Here is a 24,420-nt window from a genome sequence, read left to right as displayed (position 1 = left end):
TGGCGGCGACGTGAAGACCTTTTGTACTGTAGGAGCACATAACCTAATAATGGGTGAGGACTATACCTTCGTGGTGGGCGTTGTGCAGAGGTCTTACTGTGTATATATATATATGAGACATGATATAGTGTCACTCAGGCACCAACATTACGTGAAATGACATAGGAGAAGGTAATAAAGAATACATAACAGCGTGTTGAGACAGAGCTGAGGTGTAATGTAGTGTGTGTGGCAGTAACGGGAGCAGGGGGGACCAAGATGGCTTATTTGGTGTACAAACACAACAGGGTGTGTCGACGACGAATAATTCAGAGCAGGTGAGTGGTGGAGGCAGGGAGGAGTGTGTCCACGTGGAGTTGTGTAATGTAAACAGGTGTAGTGGGTGTTGTAATGGGTGGTGCGTTGGTGAGGGAGGTGTGGGTGAGCAGGTAATGGGGAGATGGAGTGGGAGGGAAGGTGCAGGAGGAGAGGGGAAAGGAAGGAAGGAGTAAGACAAGTAGATCAATACTCATGATCAATAGCAATAAACACTAGCGACCACCAAGTCATACACTCGATTACTGTGTGTGTAAGGTAGAAGTGGGGCAAACAACCTCGGCACTCACACACCAGCAGACAGTATAATTATAGAAAACGTACTGAAACATGTAGAGTCAGCCATAATTAGAAGGGGTAATCCCAGGTTGTCAGGATGCCCTCTAAGACATAACTTAAGAACCTTTGAACTTGTCGGCCTGCTCAAACAAGGTGTTGGTGATAGCACACTTGTTGAGGAGGAAGAGGCCGTTGGGATTACACTTACCCACTCCGTTTCTCCCTACGGTTCCTTGCCACATGTCAGCATCTCTGCCAACTGTGGCTTTGAAATCACCTATTAGCATTACATTATCTTCGCTGAGGATAGAGGTTAGCACTCTGTCAATGCCTCTTTGCTGTCATTTTCTGCATCTAGTGGGACTCGGAGCGTCATGAGACGTTCGTTGATCCCAACAGGCATTTCAGTTAGCTGATGTATGGTGGCAAATCCAACTGCGTATGTGCGGTTTCTCTCCACAGCAGGCTTACCCTTCCAGAAGAAGATGTAGCCGGACCCCCGTTCTCTGAGTCGACCATCGTTCGGGAGTCGGGACTCACTAGTGGCTGCTATGTCGATGTTATACCTCGCCAGCTATTTGCCACAAGGGCAGTTCTTCTTTCAGGACGCTCATTTGTGCCAGTATCCAGAAGGGTCCTGACACTTCATGCAGCAGCCATAAGTTTGTTTTTGTTTTGATCTGTTGTGATGTTTTCGACCGCATTAAGATGACCTTACTGGGATCGGTTACCCAGTACAGTCAAGTTGGTTCTTTAGACAGGCTATGTGTAGGGCACCTTTACTAGCACCCTCCCCTTGTGGGGTGAACAGAGTGGCTCCTCGTAAGGGCTGCTCAGTTGCACAGAAAAGACAGTTAATTGTTGTGTGTTGTGATGATTGATGGTATTATTATTACAATTATTATTATTATTATTATTATTATTATTATTATTATTATTTTACAAACGGGGCGTAAAACAGACAGACAGACACACACACACACACACACACACACACACACACACACACACACACACACACAGTTCATGAACTGAACAGTCCTTTGCTCACACGTGAAATAGCTTCCAAGCCCAACCTAACATAACATAGCATAGCCCAGGGTAGAGCAAGACCCCATTTAACCATTTTGTACAGGGGTCCCCTCTGAGGTGAATAAAATCGTCTGGCGTTAGCCAAATAAAATGTCTCTCGGTGTTATTTATTTAGTAAAATCAACAACAAGGTCCCAGGCAGGCGACAATCTGGAAACACGCCTCTCCATCTGCGGATCAAAGTGAAATATAAAAATCTGTTTACGTTACTGATAGAACAAACACTCCAGCGCCAAAGGGAATATTCAACGGGAAGAGATGTCTGTACACAAACACCGTTTTTTTTCTCTCATGTGAGAATCATTTTCTTTGTTTGTCGAGGCCGTACAGCAAACACACCGCCGATTAAAGAAAAACTGTATCTTTAAATTGAACAAACAAGCCAATTCCGTGACTTGTGGACACAGACAACAAGCCCGAATGAATATTGTTATACACGTGAATCAATATTTTCAGTAAACATACATAATTGAGAAATATTCAGTTCTTCGTAAGCATGGCTGGATAATGTCCTAACTACATGGTATACACTAATTAATCAAGATTTCTGCCAGGCACGACAGACTAAATCTAAACTTATCACTCTCTGTGTGTGGACTAATAACACTTCTCCTTGATTAAATTGATACTTAAGACGTAGTTCAACCTGGCCTCTGAGGAGCATGTCAGTGTGTAGTGTTGTAGTGTGTAGGATAATTCTGGACATACGTGTGTGTTGTATTGCGATATATCAAATGGTGCAGTACAGATGTTAAAAGCACTAATGAATGATATTTTAGTAGCGGATGTGGCAATAGAATGATACACCTACTGAAGCTACGCCAGGTAAAGGTTGTCTGACCTTCTGCGGACACGGGTGTTCTTCTGTGACATAATCAATACGTCAGTGACATATTGTGTGTTGATGGATTGGCACAAGACACTGGTTATAGGGTACTCACGAGACACTGGTTATAGGGTACTCACAAGACACTGGTTATAGGGTACTCACAAGACACTGGTTATAGGGTACTCACAAGACACTGGTTATAGGGTACTCACAAGACACTGGTTATAGGGTACTCACAAGACACTGGTTATAGAGTACTCACAAGACACTGGTTATAGGGTACTCGCAAGACACTGGTTATAGGGTACTCACAAGACACTGGTTATAGGGTACTCACAAGACACTGGTTATAGGGTACTCACAAGACACTGGTTATAGGGTACTCACAAGACACTGGTTATAGGGTACTCACGAGACACTGGTTATAGGGTACTCACAAGACACTGGTTATAGGGTACTCACAAGACACTGGTTATAGGGTACTCACAAGACACTGGTTATAGGGTACTCACAAGACACTGGTGTTACAGGGGTGGCTGAGGAATCGCGGGTGGTGCTGGCTGACCCCAAGGATCTGTCCACCGTGAGGCCCGGCAGCTCCCTCAAACTCAGGTGTCGCGTCGACGGAGGACCTGAACTTTACTACAGCTGGCGGAGGTGAGTGACGCTCCTCACGCCCTTCCCTCCTCTCTTCCTTACCATCCCCTCCCTTCAAGCTCCCATACCACCCCTCCCTTCACCCCCCATACCACCTCTCCCTTCACCCCCATACCATTCCCACCCTTCACACTTCACCATACCACCCCTTCCCCATACCACCCATTCCCTTCACCCTCCCTTCACAATCTCCTGCCCTCCAAGACCATCACTCACTCCTGACCATCAAGACTCACTCGCTCACTCACTCACTCTATCACTGCAGGAACGGGGAGGCGTTGGCAGAGGTGGCGGGGTTCACATTATCACGCCGGAAGCTTACAATCAGCACCTTCGACGCCGCCTCCCACAACGGCGTGTACACCTGTGCTGCCACCATCTACAAGCATAGCGGCGCCCTCCACCAGTCTGTGAGACCCGCCTACCTCACCTCCACCACCGCCCACATCCCCTTCATCCTCTCCATACACGGTAAGTCACCTTCATCTTCTCCACCACTACCGTCTCCAACATTTTCTTCATCGTCTGCCTCACCTCTACCATCACCACCAACACCTCCACCACTACCTCCATCCTTTGTCATACATGGTAAGTCGCCTACCTCACCTCCACCACCACCACGAATATCTACTACAACACCATCACTACCTACCTCTCCTGCACCACCACCACCACCATAACCACCACCTCCACATCTACCACCACCACCACTTTCTTCATCTTCACCATACACAGTTCGGCGATTTCAGATCTTTAAGTGTCGACATCTTTCACAGATTATTTTGGTCGCTCGGCAAAAAAAAAAAAAAAACCTCGTTGTTGTTATCTGGTCCAGACTTACGCTAGGTATTATTTAGTGTTATTTAAACTATTGTTATATCTGGGAGTTAGCTAGCTGATACCCTGTACACCATAGTTATACCAGCGATTAGTTAGGTTAGGTACTACAGACACAGTAATTATTCAACAGCCGAGTAGATACAGTGATCACCTCCTGTTCTAATAGTCGTTGATTCGATTCCCGAGTACCCACCCACATTCCACCAGGTCTTTAGATGGACACCTAATTTTACAGATGAGGAAGTGAGAACGGTCGAGTACAGTGCCGGTTCACGTTGCCTCCTTGTGTACCGAAGACTTACGATGTACCCCCACTGCCCCATCAGGCCTATGGAACCCACATCCTTTTAATTTAACGATACGAATATATTAACCAACATGAGGACTTCCTAGTTGACGACAGATAATCCTCCATTACTCTTCAGTGCGAGTCACGGGCACCAGGGTGAGAGGGACACCAGGGTTCCTCTGTGTCATGGTGAGGCCCTCCATCACCCTAGGTACGTGTTTCCTCTATCTGTCTCACTGTTTGTCTGCCCCCAGTCAATTTATTTATCTGGTCCTTCTCTGCTTTCTTCGATAGAATGGTATTATCGACAATAGTCTTATAGCCTTAATAGTGTTTCCTTGCGAGGGCTTTAAGTGGTTGTATCTTCTTGAAGGTATTTGAACGACACATGAAATTTTCTTCTATTGTCCGTCGGGTCGTTGTCTGTCGTGGCGTCTCTCTTGGATTGTTGTGGTTATAGTGCCGAGTGTGTGTGTGTGTGTGTGTCTGTCGCCCTCATCCTCACAACAGCTGTCAGTAGAGGACCTAACAGCTGTCAGTAGAGTACCTAGTAGTTGTCAGTAGAGGACCTAACAGCTGTCAGTAGAGGACCTAACAGCTGTCAGTAGAGGACCTAACAGTTGTCAGTAGAGGACCTAACAGCTGTCAGTAGAGGACGTAGCAGTTGTCAGTAGAGGACCTAACAGCTGTCAGTAGAGGACCTAGCAGTTGTCAGTAGAGGACCTAACAGCTGTCAGTAGAGGACCAAACAGCTGTCAGTAGAGGACCTAACAGCTGTCAGTAGAGGACCTAGGAGGCATCACCAAGAGAGGGACGAAGCGGACGACTACACTTCATGAGTTTGTAAACCATCACAGCATTTTCAAATCTAATTTTTTGTTTTATCTAGTAAGACATTAGATATTGATACGTGAAATTGAAGTGATTGAGCGAGATAGGCGCCATGAGGGGAGGAAGGAATAGGAGGTGAAGTAAGACGTTTCTTTCTCGGATCCACTCTTTTACGATCGACGTGTTTCGTAATTATTCTTGTCCGTGGCAATTAATTATTTTATTCCAAACCCCCCCAAAAAAGGAATAATAATCAGAACCATTTAAACGATTATATATGCAGTTGTAAGTTTGTGGTACATGTTAATTTTTTTTTAATAATCTTTATAAAGTTTAACTGCTATTTTAAGAGATAATAATTAATGGTGGTTATATAACACTGACTCGAGCACTAATTACCGTGAGCTGACCTAATTATCAGGTATATTTAGTGTCCCAAATTATCCCTAAGTGTACCTTGTCATTATTAGTCATTTGTGTAGATGTATAGCAGAGCCACCCACCCAAAGTTCCTCTTACTGACCCAGGCTGTAGTTTCATACGATTATACACCACAAGTGATCGATAACTTGTAGCTTCACAGTATAGTACTAGTAAACTGACCTTCCTCCCGCCACACACTACTAGTAAACTGACCTTCCTCCCGCCAGAGTACTAATAAAGAGACCTTCCTCCCGCCACACACTACTAGTAAACTGACCTTCCTCCCGCCAGAGTACTAATAAAGAGACCTTCCTCCCGCCACACACTACTAGTAAACTGACCTTCCTCCCGCCAGAGTACAATATTAGTAAACTGACCTTCCTCCCGGCCACAGCACTAGTAAACAGACCTTCCTCTGCCAGAGTACAGTATTAGTAAAATTGACCCTTCTCCCGCCACAGTACTAGTAAACAGACCTTCTCCTGCCAGAGTACAATATTATAAACTGACCTCTCCCCTGCCAGAGCACAATATTAGTAAACTGACCTCTCCGCCACAGTACTAGTAAACAGACCTTTCCTCCTGCCAGAGTACAGGTATTAGTAAACTGACCTTCCTCCTGCCATGTACTAGTAAATGACCTTCCTCCCACAGAGTACAATGCTAGTAAACTGACCTTTCCTCCCCTAGAGTACAATGCTAGTAAACAGACCTTCCTCCCTGCCAGAGTACAGTATTAGTAAACTGACCTTCCTCCCCCCAGGGTACAAGTAAACTGACCTTCCTCCCCCCAGAGTACAAGTAAACAGACCTTCCTCCCGCCAGAGTACAGCATTAGTAAACTGACCTTCCTCCCGCCACAGTACTAGTAAACAGACCTTCTTTCCGCCAGAGTACAATGCTAGTAAACTGACCTTCCTCCCTCTAGAGTACAATGCTAGTAAACAGACCTTCCTCCCGCCACAGACACGGGCGTGCCGAGCGTGGTGGTAGTGCCAGAGTCAGTGGTGGTAGGTCCTGGGAGGAGAGCTGCCCTACACTGCAGCTACGAGGACCACACCACCATCCTCTGGTACCTACAGGATAGTGGACCACTCACCAACACCTCCAGGTATGTCTTCTCTCTCTCTCTCACCTACCACATATTAAACAGTAGTGTCAGTTGTCACCAAGGGCGCGTGTCGTATAAAAACTGACCAGGTGAAGGTCAATACTACAATACAAACTTAACTTTATTTAAGTAGTGGGTCATTCATATACAGATCATCACTGTCTACAACTGTTGTTGTTATCATTGCCAGCAGTACCCAGGGTTACATATTTGGGAACATAATACCTAACATCAATAATGAAACAATAGTAATAATGGTCGTAGTAATACTCCAGGCAAAACTATTGCTACTGTCTGTAACACAGCCGGTAATACTACCAATATTAGTGATAGCAATAGCATTACTTCTGATAACACTGATAGCACCACTGATAACACTCATAACCCCCAGGCACCAGGTACTGACCAACGGTACGGTAGTGATATGGGCGGCCACCCTGGGAGACGAGGGCGTGTACAGGTGTGAGGGCGTGCACCCCTACCGCGCCCATCGTGCCTCCTACGCTGCCTCCCTCACTCTGGCTTGTACGTATCTGCTAGGATAATCCTCGCCTGACCTATGTGTGCATGACTTTAATATTGATGAATTTATCAATAGAAATTGATATAATCCGAAAAACAAAAAACATTATGAAGCAACTTTACCAGTTTTCTAATCCCTAATAGCAGCTTCCTCAGTGTACATATATTCTGAGACATGACAGTAAAAGGTGTTAATGTTGTATGTTTATGAGAAGCAAGAAGGTTACCACACCACACATTGGGTATCTTATATGACGGGACAAGTGACACTCACTAGTACAGTATTATATTGTCCTCGCCAGACCTGGACACCCACTCGCCGCCCGTGCTAGAGCCTGACGCCACTATCCGCAACACACACGTCGTGGGCCTGGGCGGCCGCCTACGGGTCGTCTGCCTGCCGCCTGCCGGCCTTCCACACCCCCAGGTGTCCTGGGAGACACCTCATCTGCTGGAGGATTCCTCCTTCAGGGTGGAGGGTGCGGCGCTTCTGGTGGAGGATGCCACTTTTGCCCAGGCTGGCAACTACACCTGTGTAGCCTCCAACCTTGCCGGCAACACCTCCGTTTCTCTCCAGCTGGTCGTGACACGTGAGTACTGGTGGTGATGGTGATGTTGGTGATGGTTATACATGAGTCTTGGTGGGGGAGGAGGTGGAAAATGGGGAGGAGGTAGACTATAGTAGTGATCTTTGCTTCTTGATGCTGGTGGGAAGGGAGTGAGGGAGGGAAGGACAGTGGGAGGAGGAGGGATAAAGAGAGGGAGGAAGGGAAGGAAAGAGGGTGGGAGAATGTAAGGTGGAAAGGAGAGATGAGGCAGACAGAGGTGATGGTAGGGGGAGGACAATGAGGATACATTAATGTATACTATGATACATTACTGTATACTTCTCCCATACTGTGATACGTCTCCATGAATCATAAACACAGACTGATACGTGCAGATGTCTACAGGTAAGCCGGAGGCGCAGTTGGTGACGTCGAGAGTGTCTGTGCTGGAGGAAGAGACTGCTCGCCTTGAGTGCCGCGTTGATGCTTCCCCCAGGCCCTTCACCAACGTTTCCTGGATCCGCAACAACAACCCGGTACTGTCCTGCTTCTCCTTCCTTGATTTTCCTTGAGAGAGAGAGAGAGAGAGAGAGAGAGAGAGAGAGAGAGTCTGGTGGCTCGTAGTTGGTATTGCCTGGGAAAATGTATTGGGGTATGATTTTTTTTTAAGTGGAAAGTGTGGCCGAGTACAGTGGCAGCATAGGAGGGTGGGCTGGGAGTCCCACAGCAACGGTGTGATGTCTATTGGTAGTGATGCCAAGCATCTGGTACTAGCAGTTTATGCACTTAGGGAACCGCAGTCTGTTTCCTGGGTTAATGGTAGCCCTGGAGGGTTGTATAACCCAGAGGTGGAAAGACTCCCAAGAAAGGTTGCTGAGGGAGCAGGCAAATGTTGGGCGAGTAATTGGTGATGACTATTCTATGAGCTTTTCATATGGAAGGGAAGTCATGCTGGTAGATACCACCCCGAAAAGTCTTTACCGTGTTGAGTGCCTCCCTTGTGATCTGATGGTCCCTGGAGATGAAGAGGTGTGGTTGGGTCTCAGGGTATTTAGGGGAAATGGTTATCTATGTAGTGGGTGAACTGTGAAGCACCATAGGTGGTTAGCTACAACCATACAGTTGTTGATACACATATTTACCGGTGCTCTGCCGTGGCTATTGACAGTATAATCCTTTACTCCACTGTACTCATATAAGTCACCATTCTCATCCGTGATGCGCGGCTCTCCAACCCTCGCGTTGAAATCTCCGATTGCGATCACTTTCCCGGGTCCCACAGTGTGCGCAGCAAGTGCACCGTAGTGTGATGGCTGGTAATAGAGTGAATCCTCTGGAGGTATGTACACGCCACCTAGCTTGAGGCTCGGTGACCTTTACATCACCACCCAGACCTGGCCTTCAGTATAGGTGTGTACATAAGAGATGTTTTCTGATAATTTGCAGCTATCAAACATCACTACTCCTCCTCTCTGATGGCCTTCCTTTGATACATTGGTATAAACATTAAATCCGGGTATATTCAGATACCTTTTTGTCTGGAGGCGATGCATTTTACAGGGAAGCTGAGGTACAAAAATCTTTTTAACCGTCAGAGGTGTGCAGCTATTAAACAGCAGGTTGAGCTCTATGCAGCTGGAAGCATCTTGGCTCCCGTATTTGAAGTGTGGTGCTCCTCGGTTTTTGTCTTTTGGTCCAGTTGGGGTACAACGGTAGTTCCAGGTCAGAAGAACATTCCCATTTTATATTAATAGGATCATTCCAACCTTTGTGAGAGAAGAACTGCCTGTTGGGCGTTTTCTCTTGAAGAGCAGAAGCATCCTCATGCAGGGTGGAGATGAGGGTGGACTGAAATCAAAAGCCGAGCAACCTGCCGAGATATCACTGATTTAGCATGACGTAAGTACACGGGTGGGGCCCTTCGCCTGAGGCTAGCTGAAGATGTTTCTTTTGGCAGATCTTGATTGGCAGAGAGAGGAATCTGGTGAGGTTAGCCATATACTAGGAAGGGGTTAAGCTTTTAAGTGCTGGCACTGCATATTATCTATTAACTAAAGCAGCTATACAATATCCAAATCACAAGATAATACTCCTGTTACCTGTCGCCCATCATGGGTATGGCTGAAGAATAATGAGCGAGTGGGGAGACACCTGGGCAGGAATGTTAAGTCTCATACTAGTTGGTGAGTAGGACCATTTTCACCTTAGATAACTCTTTCCTTAAAGGACATAGATGTCCGAGTTAGAAGGGCATATATCTCTAGCTGCAGCCAGGATCAGTCAGAGGGAACATTGAGAGATTCATTCGTAATTGATCATTGACACTAGATAGTGTACTGGCATTGCATCTTACACAGATGGTTAATGGACACACGTACACTCCTAGTCTCACCCACAACACCGCAGGAGCTGCAGCAGCCATTTTCGGTGCTGCCCGTGCGTGCGTGCGTGCGCGCTGGCTCGATTCTTCACTTTTATTTACTTAATATTATACCCGTATGTCTGTGTACATGAAATTCAAAGCTTCAGTGAGTGTAGTTGTTAACCTCATTAACAAGTCACAGAGTCAAGAAGATTTCCCCTTTTTACAGGTAAGTGTTGATGACTATCGCGTGATGGTGACAGGGATGGAGGACGAGATGACGGAGGGGGTGTCGGTGTTGAGGATCAGGTGGGTCCGCCTGCAGGATGAGGGACTGTATGCCTGTGTTGTCATTACTGCCGGGCACCCCCCACTCCAGACCCCACCTATCAAACTTACCGTCACAGGTAAGATATCGCCGCTGGGGTCATGGGATTCTATAAAATCATTAGTGGAGCAAACTCAGTACAGTATGTTACAGGTGAAGGTAATAATTTTTTTATAACTTTTTTCTGTTGTAGTTACACATAATAGGGCTTTGGTAAATTGGGTTATGACAGTCATGCTAACCTTGTGTTGACACAGGATTTACTGTTGCAGTTGCATTTCGAGCAAATCTGCTTATGAAGTACATAATGTATTAGGATGCATTATAGATTAACCGTATTAAGAAATCCTTTGGACAAGAAATAAATTTGAGAAGACAAAGGGTTATAGAAAACAACGAGTTTCATGGGTAACTCTGTTTCCTTGTCCCACATCAGAAAGGCTCAAGTTCGCCCCACTGCCTCATGACGTCCGGGTGGAGGTAGGGGCCAATATCAGTATTCCTTGTGAGGCACGAGGCGCTGACTCCCCCATCATCACCTGGCATCATGTCTCTGCAAATAAGGTGAGTCCAGTGTCATCTTTTGGCAGTGAATCTCCTGATATGAGGTGAACCTTTCTCATAAGCTACTACTATGTTACTCAGTCAGGCAAGTCACCTACCTATGTTAACCAAATTTCTTCTTTGCATAATTGTCTTGGTTTCTTCTGATAATAACAAAAATATATATTTTTTTTAAATTCGGTTTCATTATTGTAAAGTTTTGTGATAAAGGTGGGACAGGGAACAGTAGAGTACAGTACTGTATAATCCTTCTAAATTTATTGAAACTCCAGGTACAACCTCATGTGTCTCATATTTCCAGTGACTGAAGTTCAACAGTATGCAATTTCTTTAATTATACTGTATACCACCTCTCCCCCCATTTTCCGTTTTTAAGTGCCTCATGAAGCGTGTGCCACAAGGATTTGCATTCTGAATGAGTTGCTTAATTTTTTTGTTTTCTTTCTTTTTCAGGCTATTCACAGACACTTTTTAATGTAGAAAGCTGAAATTTGGGCACAATAGTCACCATTTTTTTTTTTACATCTTGTTCATGGTCTGGCAGGAGGCTCGATACATTGAAAATACTATGACTTGTTTATTTTCATTTTATATATTAGTTGGTCTCACTTTTGTTAAACTACTTTGTGTGTGTGTGTCGCCCGCAGCTGGTGGATGTGGGGAAGAAGGAGAACATGCTGAGTGTTGATGGAAGGCTGGAGGTGGCAGGGGCCGAGCTGAAGGACAGTGGGCAGTATATGTGTGTGGCTGCTTCCATCCAGGGCTCCATCAACACCACCATCTCTCTCACTGTCATCGGTAAAGACAATACAGTATTGTTAACTTCATGAAATCTTGTTACCAGTCTATCTATCTATCTATCTCCAGCTTTTATTAGTTTATTAGTTTTAGGTTTATCTCTAAATCATTCAATATATATTTATGGCTTATTTATCTATCAGTCTTACAAACCATATGCATCTGTGATACAATGTTCCTTCGCTCACCTGAGATGCTTCATCAGTCACTTTCACAAATGCATGAAACACTGACCAGTAACCTCTTCCTCTTCACTTCTCCGTGATAAAGGCTGAGCCAACACTTTTAACACTTGTTGATGAACCCTGCACGCTGTTGCTGTAAAGTGCAGCAGCCACCACTTTACACCGAGTAATAAAGTAATTGTGTGGAAATCACGAGGGTCTCTATTTCACCCTAGTGAATACAAACAAGGAGGAATTGGAGAGGTGCACGCAGGGGAGCACTTGAAAGGTGGTCTAGGTGAATGTCGAGGAAGTGTGACAGACTACCAGAATTAGTGTGGAACAACTACAGTACAGTATATTGTTTGGAAAATAAGATTTTCCTTGTTGCACTAAGTTTTCTGACATCTTGCTCCAATTCTTTACCACACTTTCACCTACATTTAATACAATGTTGTGACTCAACTAGGTGAAGGTGAGGTTTTTACAGTAATTCAACACACGAGTCACCTCTGCCTCCCTGATCTCACTGCACACTTTGTAATACTGTCATTATTCGTTTATTTTATGAATTCAAATGACTTGTATTTTTATCATTAGAACTGTTTTAATGTTGCAAAACATTCTTTCAATTGAAAACATTTCATTACATATTTGATGAGGAAATGTTTTCTTTTCATGAAAATTAGCCAATTTAAAGTTAAATTTTCCTCAAGAAGGGTTTTGAACACAACATAAATCCATACATGAACTCTGCTACAATAGTCAATACCTAGGACGCTGATTCATCGTGTGAGTAAAGTTGTTGTGGTGTGCAGAGAGCCCCGTGCTGGAGTGGGTGACTCAGGGCCCAGTGCAGGTGGACAAGGGTGGTACGCTGGTGCTGGAGTGCCATGCCAGGGGCAGCCCAAGACCCTCCATCCACTGGGACTACAACCACACCACCAATGCCTTAGACCTCGAGAGGTGAGTAACTTTTCCAATAGCGTTGACCAAGTTTTCTGATAACATCAAATTTAGTTTCATTATTCTGTCATGCCATTGTTTATTCCATTATGGTCGTCTCCTAGTTTTAATTCCCACCATGACTATAAAAATTGGAGGTGTTAGTCTCATACTTCACAACCACCATAACACTGCTTCCTTAATTTCATCCTCCCATAACTCATACCATGGTGTCATTCTCCGGTTCATATCATCTCACGCCTCTACTACCATTATACCATGATGCTATTCTCATGGTTCATATCCCGTGCCTCTACTACCATAAATTACTCCTACTATACTTAACCTCCCTTGTGTCAGTCACTCACTACCTGTTAACAAGGTGTCCATTCCCCAGGGTGGAAGTGCATGGTAACGGGACGCTGCAGTTGACAGGAGTACGACAGGAAGATGGTGGTGTGTATGGCTGCACTGCTGGTAACATGGGTGGCCTCGTCAGGGCTGAGATCTCCGTCACCATCACAGGTCTGGGATTATTACCATGAGTCTTTAGGATTTATTACATAAGAACATAAGGAGAAAAGAATGAAGGAAGACACAGTATGGTTATTGGCATGCACAAGTCAGCCCAAATCACTCGTATATTTGTTCAACCTAAATTTGAAAATTTCCAGCGAATTCAAATCAATAATGGTGTTTGATAACTTGTCCCAGTTGGATAGTTTAAGTGACATAGTTTATATTACCTTTATTTAACCTCATCTTCCAGTTATACACTTTGATCATATTGTCCCTCCCTGTATGTTTCTTGATAGAATGCAAATTCAGTTTTCTTAATCTGTCTCTATATATAATGCTCCTAATGCCCAGGATTAACTTTCATATCCTTGTATGAATGCTTTCCAGGGAACCAATATCTGTTCTATAGTACTATGGACAAAACTGAACCACATAATCCAAGTGAGATCACACATACATGACATATAAAAGGTACCCGTAGTTTAGGAATAAACTTGTTTGTCGTTTTACCAAAACTCCTTGATATCAACCCTAGTAGCTTGTTCACCTTGTTTTAAGCATAACACATTGTTGTTTAGGTTTTAGGTTCCAATTTATCATTACCGCTAAATCATTCGCGTAATCGGACTTCTCTATAGCTACGTTGTTCACTTGAGAGTTTTTCCATTTCTGTTCCCTAGATTAAGAACTTTACATTTTTCTACATTAAATTGTGTCTGCCATTTTTCAGTCCACACTAAAAGTTTATTCAGGTCTGACTGTAAATTTATGGAGTCACCAGATTTAATTACCGTATATGCTCTATTTTTTTTTCATTAGGAAAAATTTACTGGTGTTACTGTCAATGCCTATACTGTATCTATATAGTTATTGTATTGTATATAATTAATAGTAATGGTCCAAATACTGAGCCTTGGGGGATGCCACTCATGACATTACCCAGTTGGATTTAGTGCCATTAATGATGTCTCTGTTCTCTGTCTGTTAACCATGCCGAAATCCAATACTATAGAATTTCCCCTCCAATACCATGAGCCTCCACTTTACGTATTAGTCTTTTGTGAGGGGCCCTGTTAAAGGCTTTGTTATAGTTGAGGCATATCACATCATAGTCATGTCCATCGTCCACAGACTTGAAAATGCTTGAAAAGAATGATTTTATATTTGTCAGACATGAACACTCTCAGGTAAAGCCATGCTAAGAAAGTGATAAGTAGCTGAGTGATACAGTAGACTTTTGAACCTGAATCTGAATCTTAATTTTCTTTGAATTACCAGGGTATCCAAAAATGATCAACCTACTTATATGTTTAAAGACAGTTGTAACACAGAGAAGCAGGAGACATTTGACAGTCTTTAAAAATAATATATCTACTCATAATTGTTTCATAGTTTAAATTAAAATTAGGAAGAAATATTTGCTATCGTAAAAAAAACACTTTTGTTATAGTTTTTCTGTGTAAAACTGATTTAGCTCAGAGTGTTACCTCCAGTAATACTGAACACCATGAATCATGAGTTCACATGTTCAGGAAGATATCAATAAATTAGGATTGTAATTATGACTTAAAATTTAGTAAACACATAATGCTAAAGATATCATCCTCAGGGGAGAGTTCACAGCTGCTGGGGCGCACTGTGGGCGTGGCTGTGGGCGGTGCGGCAGCCTATATGGCCTTGGTGGGCGCCATGCTTATATACTGCAGACAGCGGCGACAGAGGCTGAAGCACACCCCTCAACACATCCGAGGTACTGGTGCATGTGTAGTAGTAAGGCTTAATGATGCATGTATACAGGGGGTCCCTGACTTATGAACGTTAGACTTACAAATGCCCTTTTATACAAATGGGGTTAAACTTGAAATTTCTACAGTTGTACTTTATTTACCTGTTGACTTATTTTTTTCTTTCACTTACTGTATTTTGTCATTCTACTTCTTCTTTTATCTTAAATTAAGTGATTTTAGATGTATATAAGGACTTGGGCTATGATATAGTGGGATTTTAAACGTTTTGTAGGTACGGTATGCACATGTGTTCCGACTTGCACGCAAATCCAACTTAAGAACGTCCTCAGGACTGGAACCCGTTTGTAACCCGGGGACCCTCTGTACAAACAGTGATAAGAGATAAAGTTATATGTATACTAACAGTAAAGTAATAGAGATAAAGGTGCATGTATACTAACAGTAATAAGAGCTAACTGTGTGTATGCTGACAGTAATAAGAGATAGAGGTACATGTATACTAACAGTAATAAGAGCTAACTGTATGCTGACAAACATGTATACTAACAGTAATCAAAAATGTTATTAATATTAATGTCTATTTCAGGGTTTTCTGGGATGCTGATTTCTATAACATAAATAACGAGGTCCAAAATGACTGTTGTATGGCTCTATTTGCCAAAACAGGAGGAATAACCACCCAAATTATGTTATTATATACAATTTGGTTAAGTTGCTGGGGCATAAGTACCCTTTTCATTTGTACATATAAAAAATGTTCACCTAATGTCTTGAAATGCAAAATGTGATACCTCTAATACACTCAAATGTGAAATGTGATTGTGATATAATTGTGATGTAATGTGAGTAATGTATGTGATATAATACGTTTATATGCGCATTTTTATATTCTTTTTCTGTTGGTAATACAACTATTTTTATGTAGATATGAAGAATCTACAGGTACCTTCTGGATGGAGGGTTTAGTGGCTCATTGAGTGGTAAAAAGCATACCAAGATATCAATGGATCAAATCATTGAAATGATAATCAATAGATTCTCTAAGGAAACAGGTAGTCTAACAGGAAAAACTGAAAATATTGGTGGCAGTGAACACAGGATGTGAGTAAATCATTATACGGCAGCCCTAAAACAGCACCGAAAAGACAAAGTCAAGAAACCCACAAAATTTAAGCATGTGGAGCTTGGATCAAAGCAAGTGCAAGAGGATGAGGCTGCTGTAGAGAGGATATTAGCAGGATTAAATATTGTGCTGTGCTACATGAGTACCTGATCTTTGGTCCCCAACTCAGCCACTCATACATACCCGGTATATGAACTGGGCTATTAGCACTTTGAAGAAATTATTAGAAATGTCAATACCACTAAAGAGAGTGGGAACATGGCAAGAGAAGAGTTAATTCAGAGAATAATAATTAATAATAATTATAGTGCAGCCTTCTACAAGTGTGTCTTAGCAAGAAAGAACTCCTGAACAAACACTAGATGTATCAGCAGCTTCAGACACAGAACTTTCAAAGCATACCATTCAATATAGCGATCCATAAAAAACAGAAGGTCTTTACATTTGACAAAATCACAGAAAAAGGAAGAAAGTGTCAATAGTTGAAGATTAAGGCAAGTCATTTGTTGCAATTCTTGCAGAATATGATGGAAAAAGCTAGATCTACGCTATATAGTAGATTGGCCAATTACAAGTAAACCACGGTTGATTTGTAATGAGCTTAGTGTCCATAGAGCTTCAACAAAATCTTTGTTCAGAAATAATCTGCAGTTCCTTCGTCCAACACCATCTACACTCATTGCTCCAATGGATATAGATGCAGTATAGTTGATGCTTCCTATATTTGTATCCTAGGCAAATAGGATTGTGGGGCATCTGAAAACTCAACTAGGTACAACTTTTCATCTTGTATTTGATGATTATAGATCAGAAGAGGGACATCTCTATTTGTGTAAAGGTCATCAGGACACGACTACAAAATGACTAATTGCAGACTTTACCCAAAAGTTACCAAAGATGCAATACTGGAATGACTAATTCACAAATGATGTCACTAAGCTACAGATTACACACCTGCTTACAGTTTATGTATTATCCAGAAAGACAGATATTTGTAGATATATCTATGTCACCAAAGATAACCGTTGTTTCTTTTTGTCAGCTGATGTGCCTCTTCCCCCTGTGGAGGTTCCTGAGCTCCATTCTCTTCATAGAGAAGCAGGCCCAGGATTAGCACTTCATGCAGTTTATGCTTCACCCAGACATGCAGGTGTGTGTGTCGTGCCAGAAAAACTGATGTTTATATACGCTTGCATTTTTGTTGCTGCCAAGTGTGATTGTAATCTATATTTCAGTCAGGGGACTATGACATCTAAGGAAGGAATAAGATGTCAAAATGTCAAGTCCCTTGCAGAACATCTAAGCAATACACTTTATAGAGGTCTTCCTGCTTTCCATGTCTTGGCTGGAAGCTACTTCACACTCCCTTTCTATGTTTCAAGAAGATGCAGGCTAATGTGGACACTATCTCGCTACTGTCAAGTCTAAGAGTCTACTGAAGTCGATATGAATGAGGTCTCAAACTTTGTTCTTCGTGTTATATATAACAGACCAAAGAAGAAGATACCTAGTGGCAGACGTTATACCATGCTCTTTTCATGGAAAGGAAAGAAGAAAAGGTACACCTAACTGAAGAGGCTACCTCTAGATGCAAAATCTCTTAAAGTGTGCTATTCAGCTAGTCAATCTTGTTGTGCATGGAATGGTTAATTGTCTGAACCAGTCATACAGGCAATTGGATGTACTACAGTATGGCTGGAAAATTGAAGATGGTATTCTTGAACCCATTTGGTATGAAGGGGGATGCACTTCTTATCGGTGAAGAACTCGTTAAAATTCTACCTGCTCCGCTGTCTTATTCACCTCTAAACTCCCTGATATTCCAGTAAATGATACCCTAGAAAATATCCCAGATAAGCTTATTGGATTCGAATTTGTTGATGATGATACAGAATCAGATGAAGACTTTTGTGTTCCACTGAGTGAGAACAACTCAGAAAAGGACGAGTGACTTGTGAACAATCGTACTGCTTTACACTTTCAGTTGAAACATCGCTGTGTTTAATTATGGTAATGTTTAAAGTTATATTTTTATAACATTTGGCATGTTTTGTTTCCAGTTAATACAAAGTCATATTAAATTTGCTGTGTCATATTATGTATGACTTCTAAAAATACTATACCTTATTAAAATCGGGGAATAGATAAATAAATTACATTTTATCACTGTTGCATTCACAAAATAAATTTAATTTTGGTGGTTATTCTTCCTGTTTTGGCAGATAGAGTCATACAAGTCATTTTGGACTTCAATATGTACGTATGTTACAGAAATCAGCATACCAGAAAACCTTAAAATAGACATTTACGTATGTTATTAAAATCTTGGATTATTGTGACAAGTAATGACTTTTCCCTTCAGAGTTTGTACAAGTTTTGGAGAGGCCAAAACACAATGTTTGGCACCTTTTATATAAAATGGTCAGCACCACTGCATTCAGCAGTTCAAACTGTACTAAGATAATTTTCAAACATAAAATGAATACCATTTCCCTAATGGGCAGATATCCAAGACCAATTATATCAGGTGTTAGGAGCCATAGTAATATGGTACTGTGCTGTACATCACTACTTCTCTCAGCCTTTTAAGCTAAGAAGCTGAAATTTGGACACAATAGTGACCAAGAGCTTTGATTTCTTTTAACTCTTTTGTTCTTGGTATACTTTTATCCTCTTTGTCACTGATCGGCTCATTAGCCACTTGGGCAGTCGGTCACATCTCTGATACACACTGTTGGCAGATGCTGGGCATGCACTGGCTCCTGTTGTATGGCACAGGGGACTGTGTATGTTGTTCATGGCCTGGGGTGGGGGGGGTGCTGATGTACAGTGAATGTAGCTCTACTTGTGAAAAGTTTTAAAGTTACAAGTACTGTACTGTATAATTGAGGTTATCAAGGACAAATTAAAAGTTTAGTATTGATTAAATAAGTGTCAAATTTTAATTGTTTTCTCAGTTAACTGTCAAAGTTTCAACTTTGCTTTTATATTCGCATTATATTTAGAGAGATAGTTAAATGTAGCTGTAACTGATGTATTGTTTAGTTCACCATAATCAAAAAAAATTTTTAATGAGGTAATGTTTGTACTGTAATAGATTATCATCACACTCAGTTCACTGGTCACATAACAATAATTATATTTTAAGGTGATGGGAACGAAGAAGCTCAGAACCCCGAGGAGCAGGAGAAGCTGGTGTACTCTGCCCCGCCGGGAGGTTCTGGGGACCAGGACACCCGGGATGTGGGTACGGGCACCACCATAACAGGCAGCAGGATGGATACCTCGTGCCAGGTACAGCTCTCCCAGGTGTCCACACACACCTTGGGTACCTCCACACACTTGGGGCTGTCCCAGGCATCCACCAGGACCTTAGGAGGATCATCCATTTCCACTCAACACTCATCTCCGCTACAGCCTAATTCTTCTCCTTCAGCGCAGAGTGCCATTCACGCTGGTCCTAGCGAGAATATGTATGTTAAACCCGAGTCTAACCATGCAGGCAACCCACTGAGCCATGATAACTCTATTATACAGAGGGAAAATCTTCAGGTGCTTCTTACTTTAGGTTGGTATACGGGTATTGTTGTTTTTTTACCATATTAAGACTTCAAACTGTGCACAGACAAAAGCATAAGACTGTAATAATGACATCTTATTCATAAATAAAATACCGCTGTACACTGTAGTAATTAAACACGTTTCAGAGTTACCTGTACATTATTGCTTTATTTCTTATAGAATCACAGAAGAGAAATTAAGCAAAATTTTATATTTTAAATGTCGTAAGTTAGTTGCTGCTCGAGGCTCTTTTGTGACAGAAGTGTTTACTGTTATACTCAGCATTTGTTGTGTGGTGTCACTCAGACTGGGGTACAGTAAACATCCTCAGGTCTTACAGTATCCCATAGATGTGTTCCATAAAAACTCTATACAGGCTGTAGCTCACATTCGCTGTACTGTAAATTAATTCATATTTAGTACAAACATTAAGTATCATGGCACTTGATGCACATAAAAAAAAAAATCAGATAAAAATAGTGATTTGGCAGCCATTGTTCATTTGTTGTATTTAACTAATGTATTTTACAACCACCAGGTCACAGCAGGAAGGATGTACTGTACTTCCCTGTCTCTTCATTATTTTTTGTAGTTTTATTTTTTGCCTGTCTTTGTACCTACTCAGTGATTCGTCATTCTATTCACACATTTGAATTCATACTGTGCAATCATTATTTTTTTCAAGATTTGTCAAGTACAGTATTGTTATTGAGTCTTTGCTGCTCAAGAGGCAGAGTCAATAGCAAGACTATTGTGTGTATGTGAAAGAGAGAGAGATCAGAGTACAGTCAGGAGCAACACTCATGCGACACTTTCTCCCTGCATATTCACTCTGATAACGACTGTGGAATCTGCAATATGCAGAGAGGTTTTTACATTACTCTAGTTACCTCTAAACTTGGTTGATGAGTCTGGTGGAGGAGAGGCAGATGGAACTAAAATATGAGGGGAAGTGTGTTGCATAACTATTGCATGTAACTGTACAAAGACATAAACAATAGATGATTAATTTGATAGTGATGTATGATGACATTGCCCTTCAAACACAATACTGTACTGTACAGTATTAAGGTGTTTCAACAGCACCATTATCTTGCTCTTGGACTTCAGTGAGTGGTTCTCCCCCTCAGGTCGTGGAGAGTTTGGTGATGTACAGTTAGCAAGGCTGAGGACCTCCTCAGAGGAGTGTGACGGGGAGGACGCACCTCCTGACCCGGAGGCTCTCGTCATGGTCAAGGTAACATTACTGAGTAGTTTCTAAAAGGGTTATAAAGAATAATAATTTTATATGATAATTTAGTCTCTGGGATTTTCCTTATAACAATGCATCTAAATTCATTACTTTTGTGTTCTGGTGGCAGGTGGTGAGCACGAGAGACGAGGCACTACTGGCGGAGGTGTGTAGAGAGGCAGCAATGTTTGGTGGACCTTCACACATCAATGTGGTCACCACCCTTGGTCTTTGCACCTCCCACACACCTCACCTCCTCGTCACACAATACACTGACTGGGTAGGTCATGTTACTTTGTCAGAATTAGTACATTCTTATGCTGGGATTTATCGGTTTAGTGAGATTCTAACAGCTCGCATAATCACTCATTGGTAAAGTTGCCCCGAAAGTATTTTGACTCCTTTAAAAATGTTGAGTTCATGTTAAGAAACTTGGCAATGTTATGAGTGAAGTCCTTAACATAATGCCATAAAACTATACACTAGGAGAGTACTACAGGTACATAATAGCATTTTCTTTGATTTTATTTAATGAGCAAAAATTAATTTTTGTTATGGCCAAACTAGGTGTTAGCATGAACGTAGATATAAACGTTGCTCTCACATAGGAACGTGACTGTTTCCAGAACCTCCACATATCCGTACTAGTAATTGCTCACTCATCCAACAGTGGGTCACACCCCCAGTCCTGGTGACCTCTATCCACACCAATAATCCTGTCATCACACCTCGTTTTCATCATGTTTTGCTCGTCATACTTAAAGATTGTAAACATTCATTATTTAGTGATGTATCAACAACTAGAAAGAATAACTTTTCTTTGGACTCTTAAGATGATAACTCGTCTATCTTGTCTTAATTATATTTCCCTTCTGTTAATTTTATTTGTTTCGTTGTCTCGCTCTCTCCATCCTCTCTTCTCTAATAAGGTTATGAAGTCATATTGTCTTCTTGTGCATTATTTACCCTCATTCAGAATTTTACTACTTACACTCACGCGTCGGGCACTAGAGTAGCGGGTGTATTGTGTAGGGTTGTCATTGTGACTCACAGTTCCGGTAGTCTTGTGCTCTGGTGTGTGATGTTTCTTGACTCTTATGTTGTTGTTCACAGGTTAAACAAAGCAGTTTGACTTCATCTTTGTTTTTGTTAAAATGCAAAGAAAGCAGAACTAAACTAACACTATCCTGCCTTAAATTAATCATATGTCGTGTAAAATATGCAATCCAATTGATCAACTGGTTGACAGTAATTACGAGGAGCCAAATTAGCCTTTCATAAAACATGTAGATTAGTAATGACAAAACCAGTAATTTAGCAGTAATTTTAGCATGTTTTGAATAAAAAAAATGTACTTTCATATATGTTAAAACCTCAGTGTTAATGTACGAAAAATGTATACGTTTCATATTATTTTGTGCGTGTACAGTACTGTACAGGGTATTTAGTTATTTTGTAACTTTATTTTTCTCTTATAAAAGTGATCTACTGTACTGTATATGGTTAAATATATAAAAAATAATCATGTTCAACTTTTTTTTAAAATCTTTTACTTTATAATACAGTATACAGTACAATGTACACTATTGCCCCAGAATAATGAGGAATTGTATAGTTGCCAGATATTACCATCTGACAAAAAATGAGTTGTATGGTATCAAAGTACTTTTAGGACAACTGTTTAGTCACCCACAAACGTCCTGTTGCCTCTAACCTCTGAACCACGAACCGTGAGATTCAGATTTGTGAACCCAAAGCAATAAACAGTAATGCATTATTCAGTCCATAAATGCTTTGAATCTGAATCTCAGAGTTCATGGTTCAGGAGAAGAGAGGAAAGGACCTTTGTGGGTGACTGTACATAAACTGGGTCACAGCGCAAAGCCTCAGGACTTAAGAATATGAAATCTTATAAATCCTATATTGTTTTTTGTTTGTTTTGTTTGATAACTTGCACAACAGTTTATCATTACCTCAGACTGGCTGTTCATGTACTGTCATGTCATCCCTCCCATAGTACAACTTGGAGTTGTGTAAAGGTCATTATATTTACAGTCTCACATATACACTTAGTATCTTATATTTATGAAGAACTGAACCAAGATTATAATTTGTGAATTGTTTCTTCACAGGGTGACATGAAGCAGTTCCTGTTAGCAACAAGGAAGGAGTCACCTCGACCCCTGGGCAGCCTTCGACCACCACCTCTCACACACACCCAGTGCCTCAATCTCTCACTACAGGTTTGACTCTCACATGATTAGCGACTTATAGATATTTTTATAACATAATATATGAGATATAATAAAGGTGAGTGGTATTATACACTATAGATTAATATATTTTATCTCGCCAACTTTACTATTCCCCCTGGTGCAGGTAGCTGAGGGTCTGGAGTACCTGAGTGGTCGGCGACACACCCATAGGGACGTGGCAGCCCGTAACTGTCTCATAACGTCAACACTACAGGTTAAGCTAGCCTCCCCAGCCCTCACCCGTGATGCATACGCTGCTGAGTACTGCACCTACAGGAACCAGGTACTGATAATGGAGAATTACTAAAAGGCAAACAGTTTCTGTGTTTAGTTTTTGTTGAATTGAGGGATTTAGTTTATGATACATGGTGACCAAAGAGCTGAGGGCTAGACCATGTTGTGGTGAGGAAGGTCACAGTCCTTGGTCTGCCAATATTATCTTTAGGTAATAAGAGTCTATGAAGTGGCAGACAACACACTGCCAGTTATTGTACAGTAATTACCAAAAAATGTGGCTCTCTTGATCTTTTCTTTCTCTCCAAGTTCTTCTCAACCATCTTCCTTTTTCTACTTAGCTATTCTCATTTGCTCTATCATATATAATTATTAAGAGACTCACATTTTTATATCTCGATACTGTACTGTAGTGTATTAAGTAGTGTAGGCAGATTAGCCGCTTTGTTATTACTGCACACAATCATGCCAAATTGAAGACTTTCTCTGACAAATGGTTTGGGCTTACATACTGAGTGTGTGAAAATACACATTTGGTTTTAATTAATTCACCTGAACCTGAGAATATAACTTACATATTCATAGGTGCTGCCAGTAAGATGGCTGGCACAAGAGGCTCTGATGGAGGAGGAATACAGCATGAAGAGCTCAGTGTTTTCATGGGCGTGGCTGGTGTGGGAGGTGCTTACTCAGGCAGCAATACCACACTCCCATCTCTCCGATCACCAGGTATGACATTCTCTGTATCTAAACATACTAATCTGCAATCTCTGAACATACAGTGACATTATCCCCCAGACTTATACCTCTTTCAGGTATACTTTCTTCCCCTCTCTTACTACTCCCTCTGTA

At 41.8% G+C, this 24,420-nt stretch overlaps 1 protein-coding gene across 2 annotated transcripts in view; it reads left to right on the top strand.

Annotated features, from left to right (window-relative positions):
* Positions 1-24,420, top strand: part of LOC121870627 (inactive tyrosine-protein kinase 7-like) — a 145,272-nt gene that overhangs the window by 116,066 nt on the left and 4,786 nt on the right. Inside the window, exons 4-22 of one of the 2 annotated variants that reach the window (XM_042372485.1) lie at positions 3,046-3,172; positions 3,438-3,643; positions 6,522-6,666; positions 7,058-7,191; positions 7,491-7,778; positions 8,142-8,272; positions 10,328-10,505; positions 10,863-10,990; positions 11,638-11,788; positions 12,771-12,918; positions 13,295-13,422; positions 15,026-15,166; positions 17,330-17,437; positions 19,436-19,855; positions 20,979-21,085; positions 21,210-21,359; positions 23,212-23,322; positions 23,459-23,617; positions 24,154-24,297. In XM_042372485.1, coding sequence (XP_042228419.1) covers positions 3,046-3,172; positions 3,438-3,643; positions 6,522-6,666; positions 7,058-7,191; positions 7,491-7,778; positions 8,142-8,272; positions 10,328-10,505; positions 10,863-10,990; positions 11,638-11,788; positions 12,771-12,918; positions 13,295-13,422; positions 15,026-15,166; positions 17,330-17,437; positions 19,436-19,855; positions 20,979-21,085; positions 21,210-21,359; positions 23,212-23,322; positions 23,459-23,617; positions 24,154-24,297 — 3,104 coding nt within the window. The remainder of the gene's footprint in view (positions 1-3,045; positions 3,173-3,437; positions 3,644-6,521; positions 6,667-7,057; positions 7,192-7,490; positions 7,779-8,141; positions 8,273-10,327; positions 10,506-10,862; positions 10,991-11,637; positions 11,789-12,770; positions 12,919-13,294; positions 13,423-15,025; positions 15,167-17,329; positions 17,438-19,435; positions 19,856-20,978; positions 21,086-21,209; positions 21,360-23,211; positions 23,323-23,458; positions 23,618-24,153; positions 24,298-24,420) is intronic. The other variant, XM_042372486.1, reaches the window with a different exon arrangement.

The sequence above is a fragment of the Homarus americanus genome, unplaced genomic scaffold, assembly GCF_018991925.1.
Source record: "Homarus americanus isolate GMGI-L3 unplaced genomic scaffold, GMGI_Hamer_2.0 scaffold56333, whole genome shotgun sequence".
Taxonomy (NCBI): Eukaryota; Metazoa; Arthropoda; class Malacostraca; order Decapoda; family Nephropidae; genus Homarus; species Homarus americanus.
Note: the sequence above shows the minus strand (reverse complement) of the source record. Positions and strands in the feature narration are given on the sequence as shown.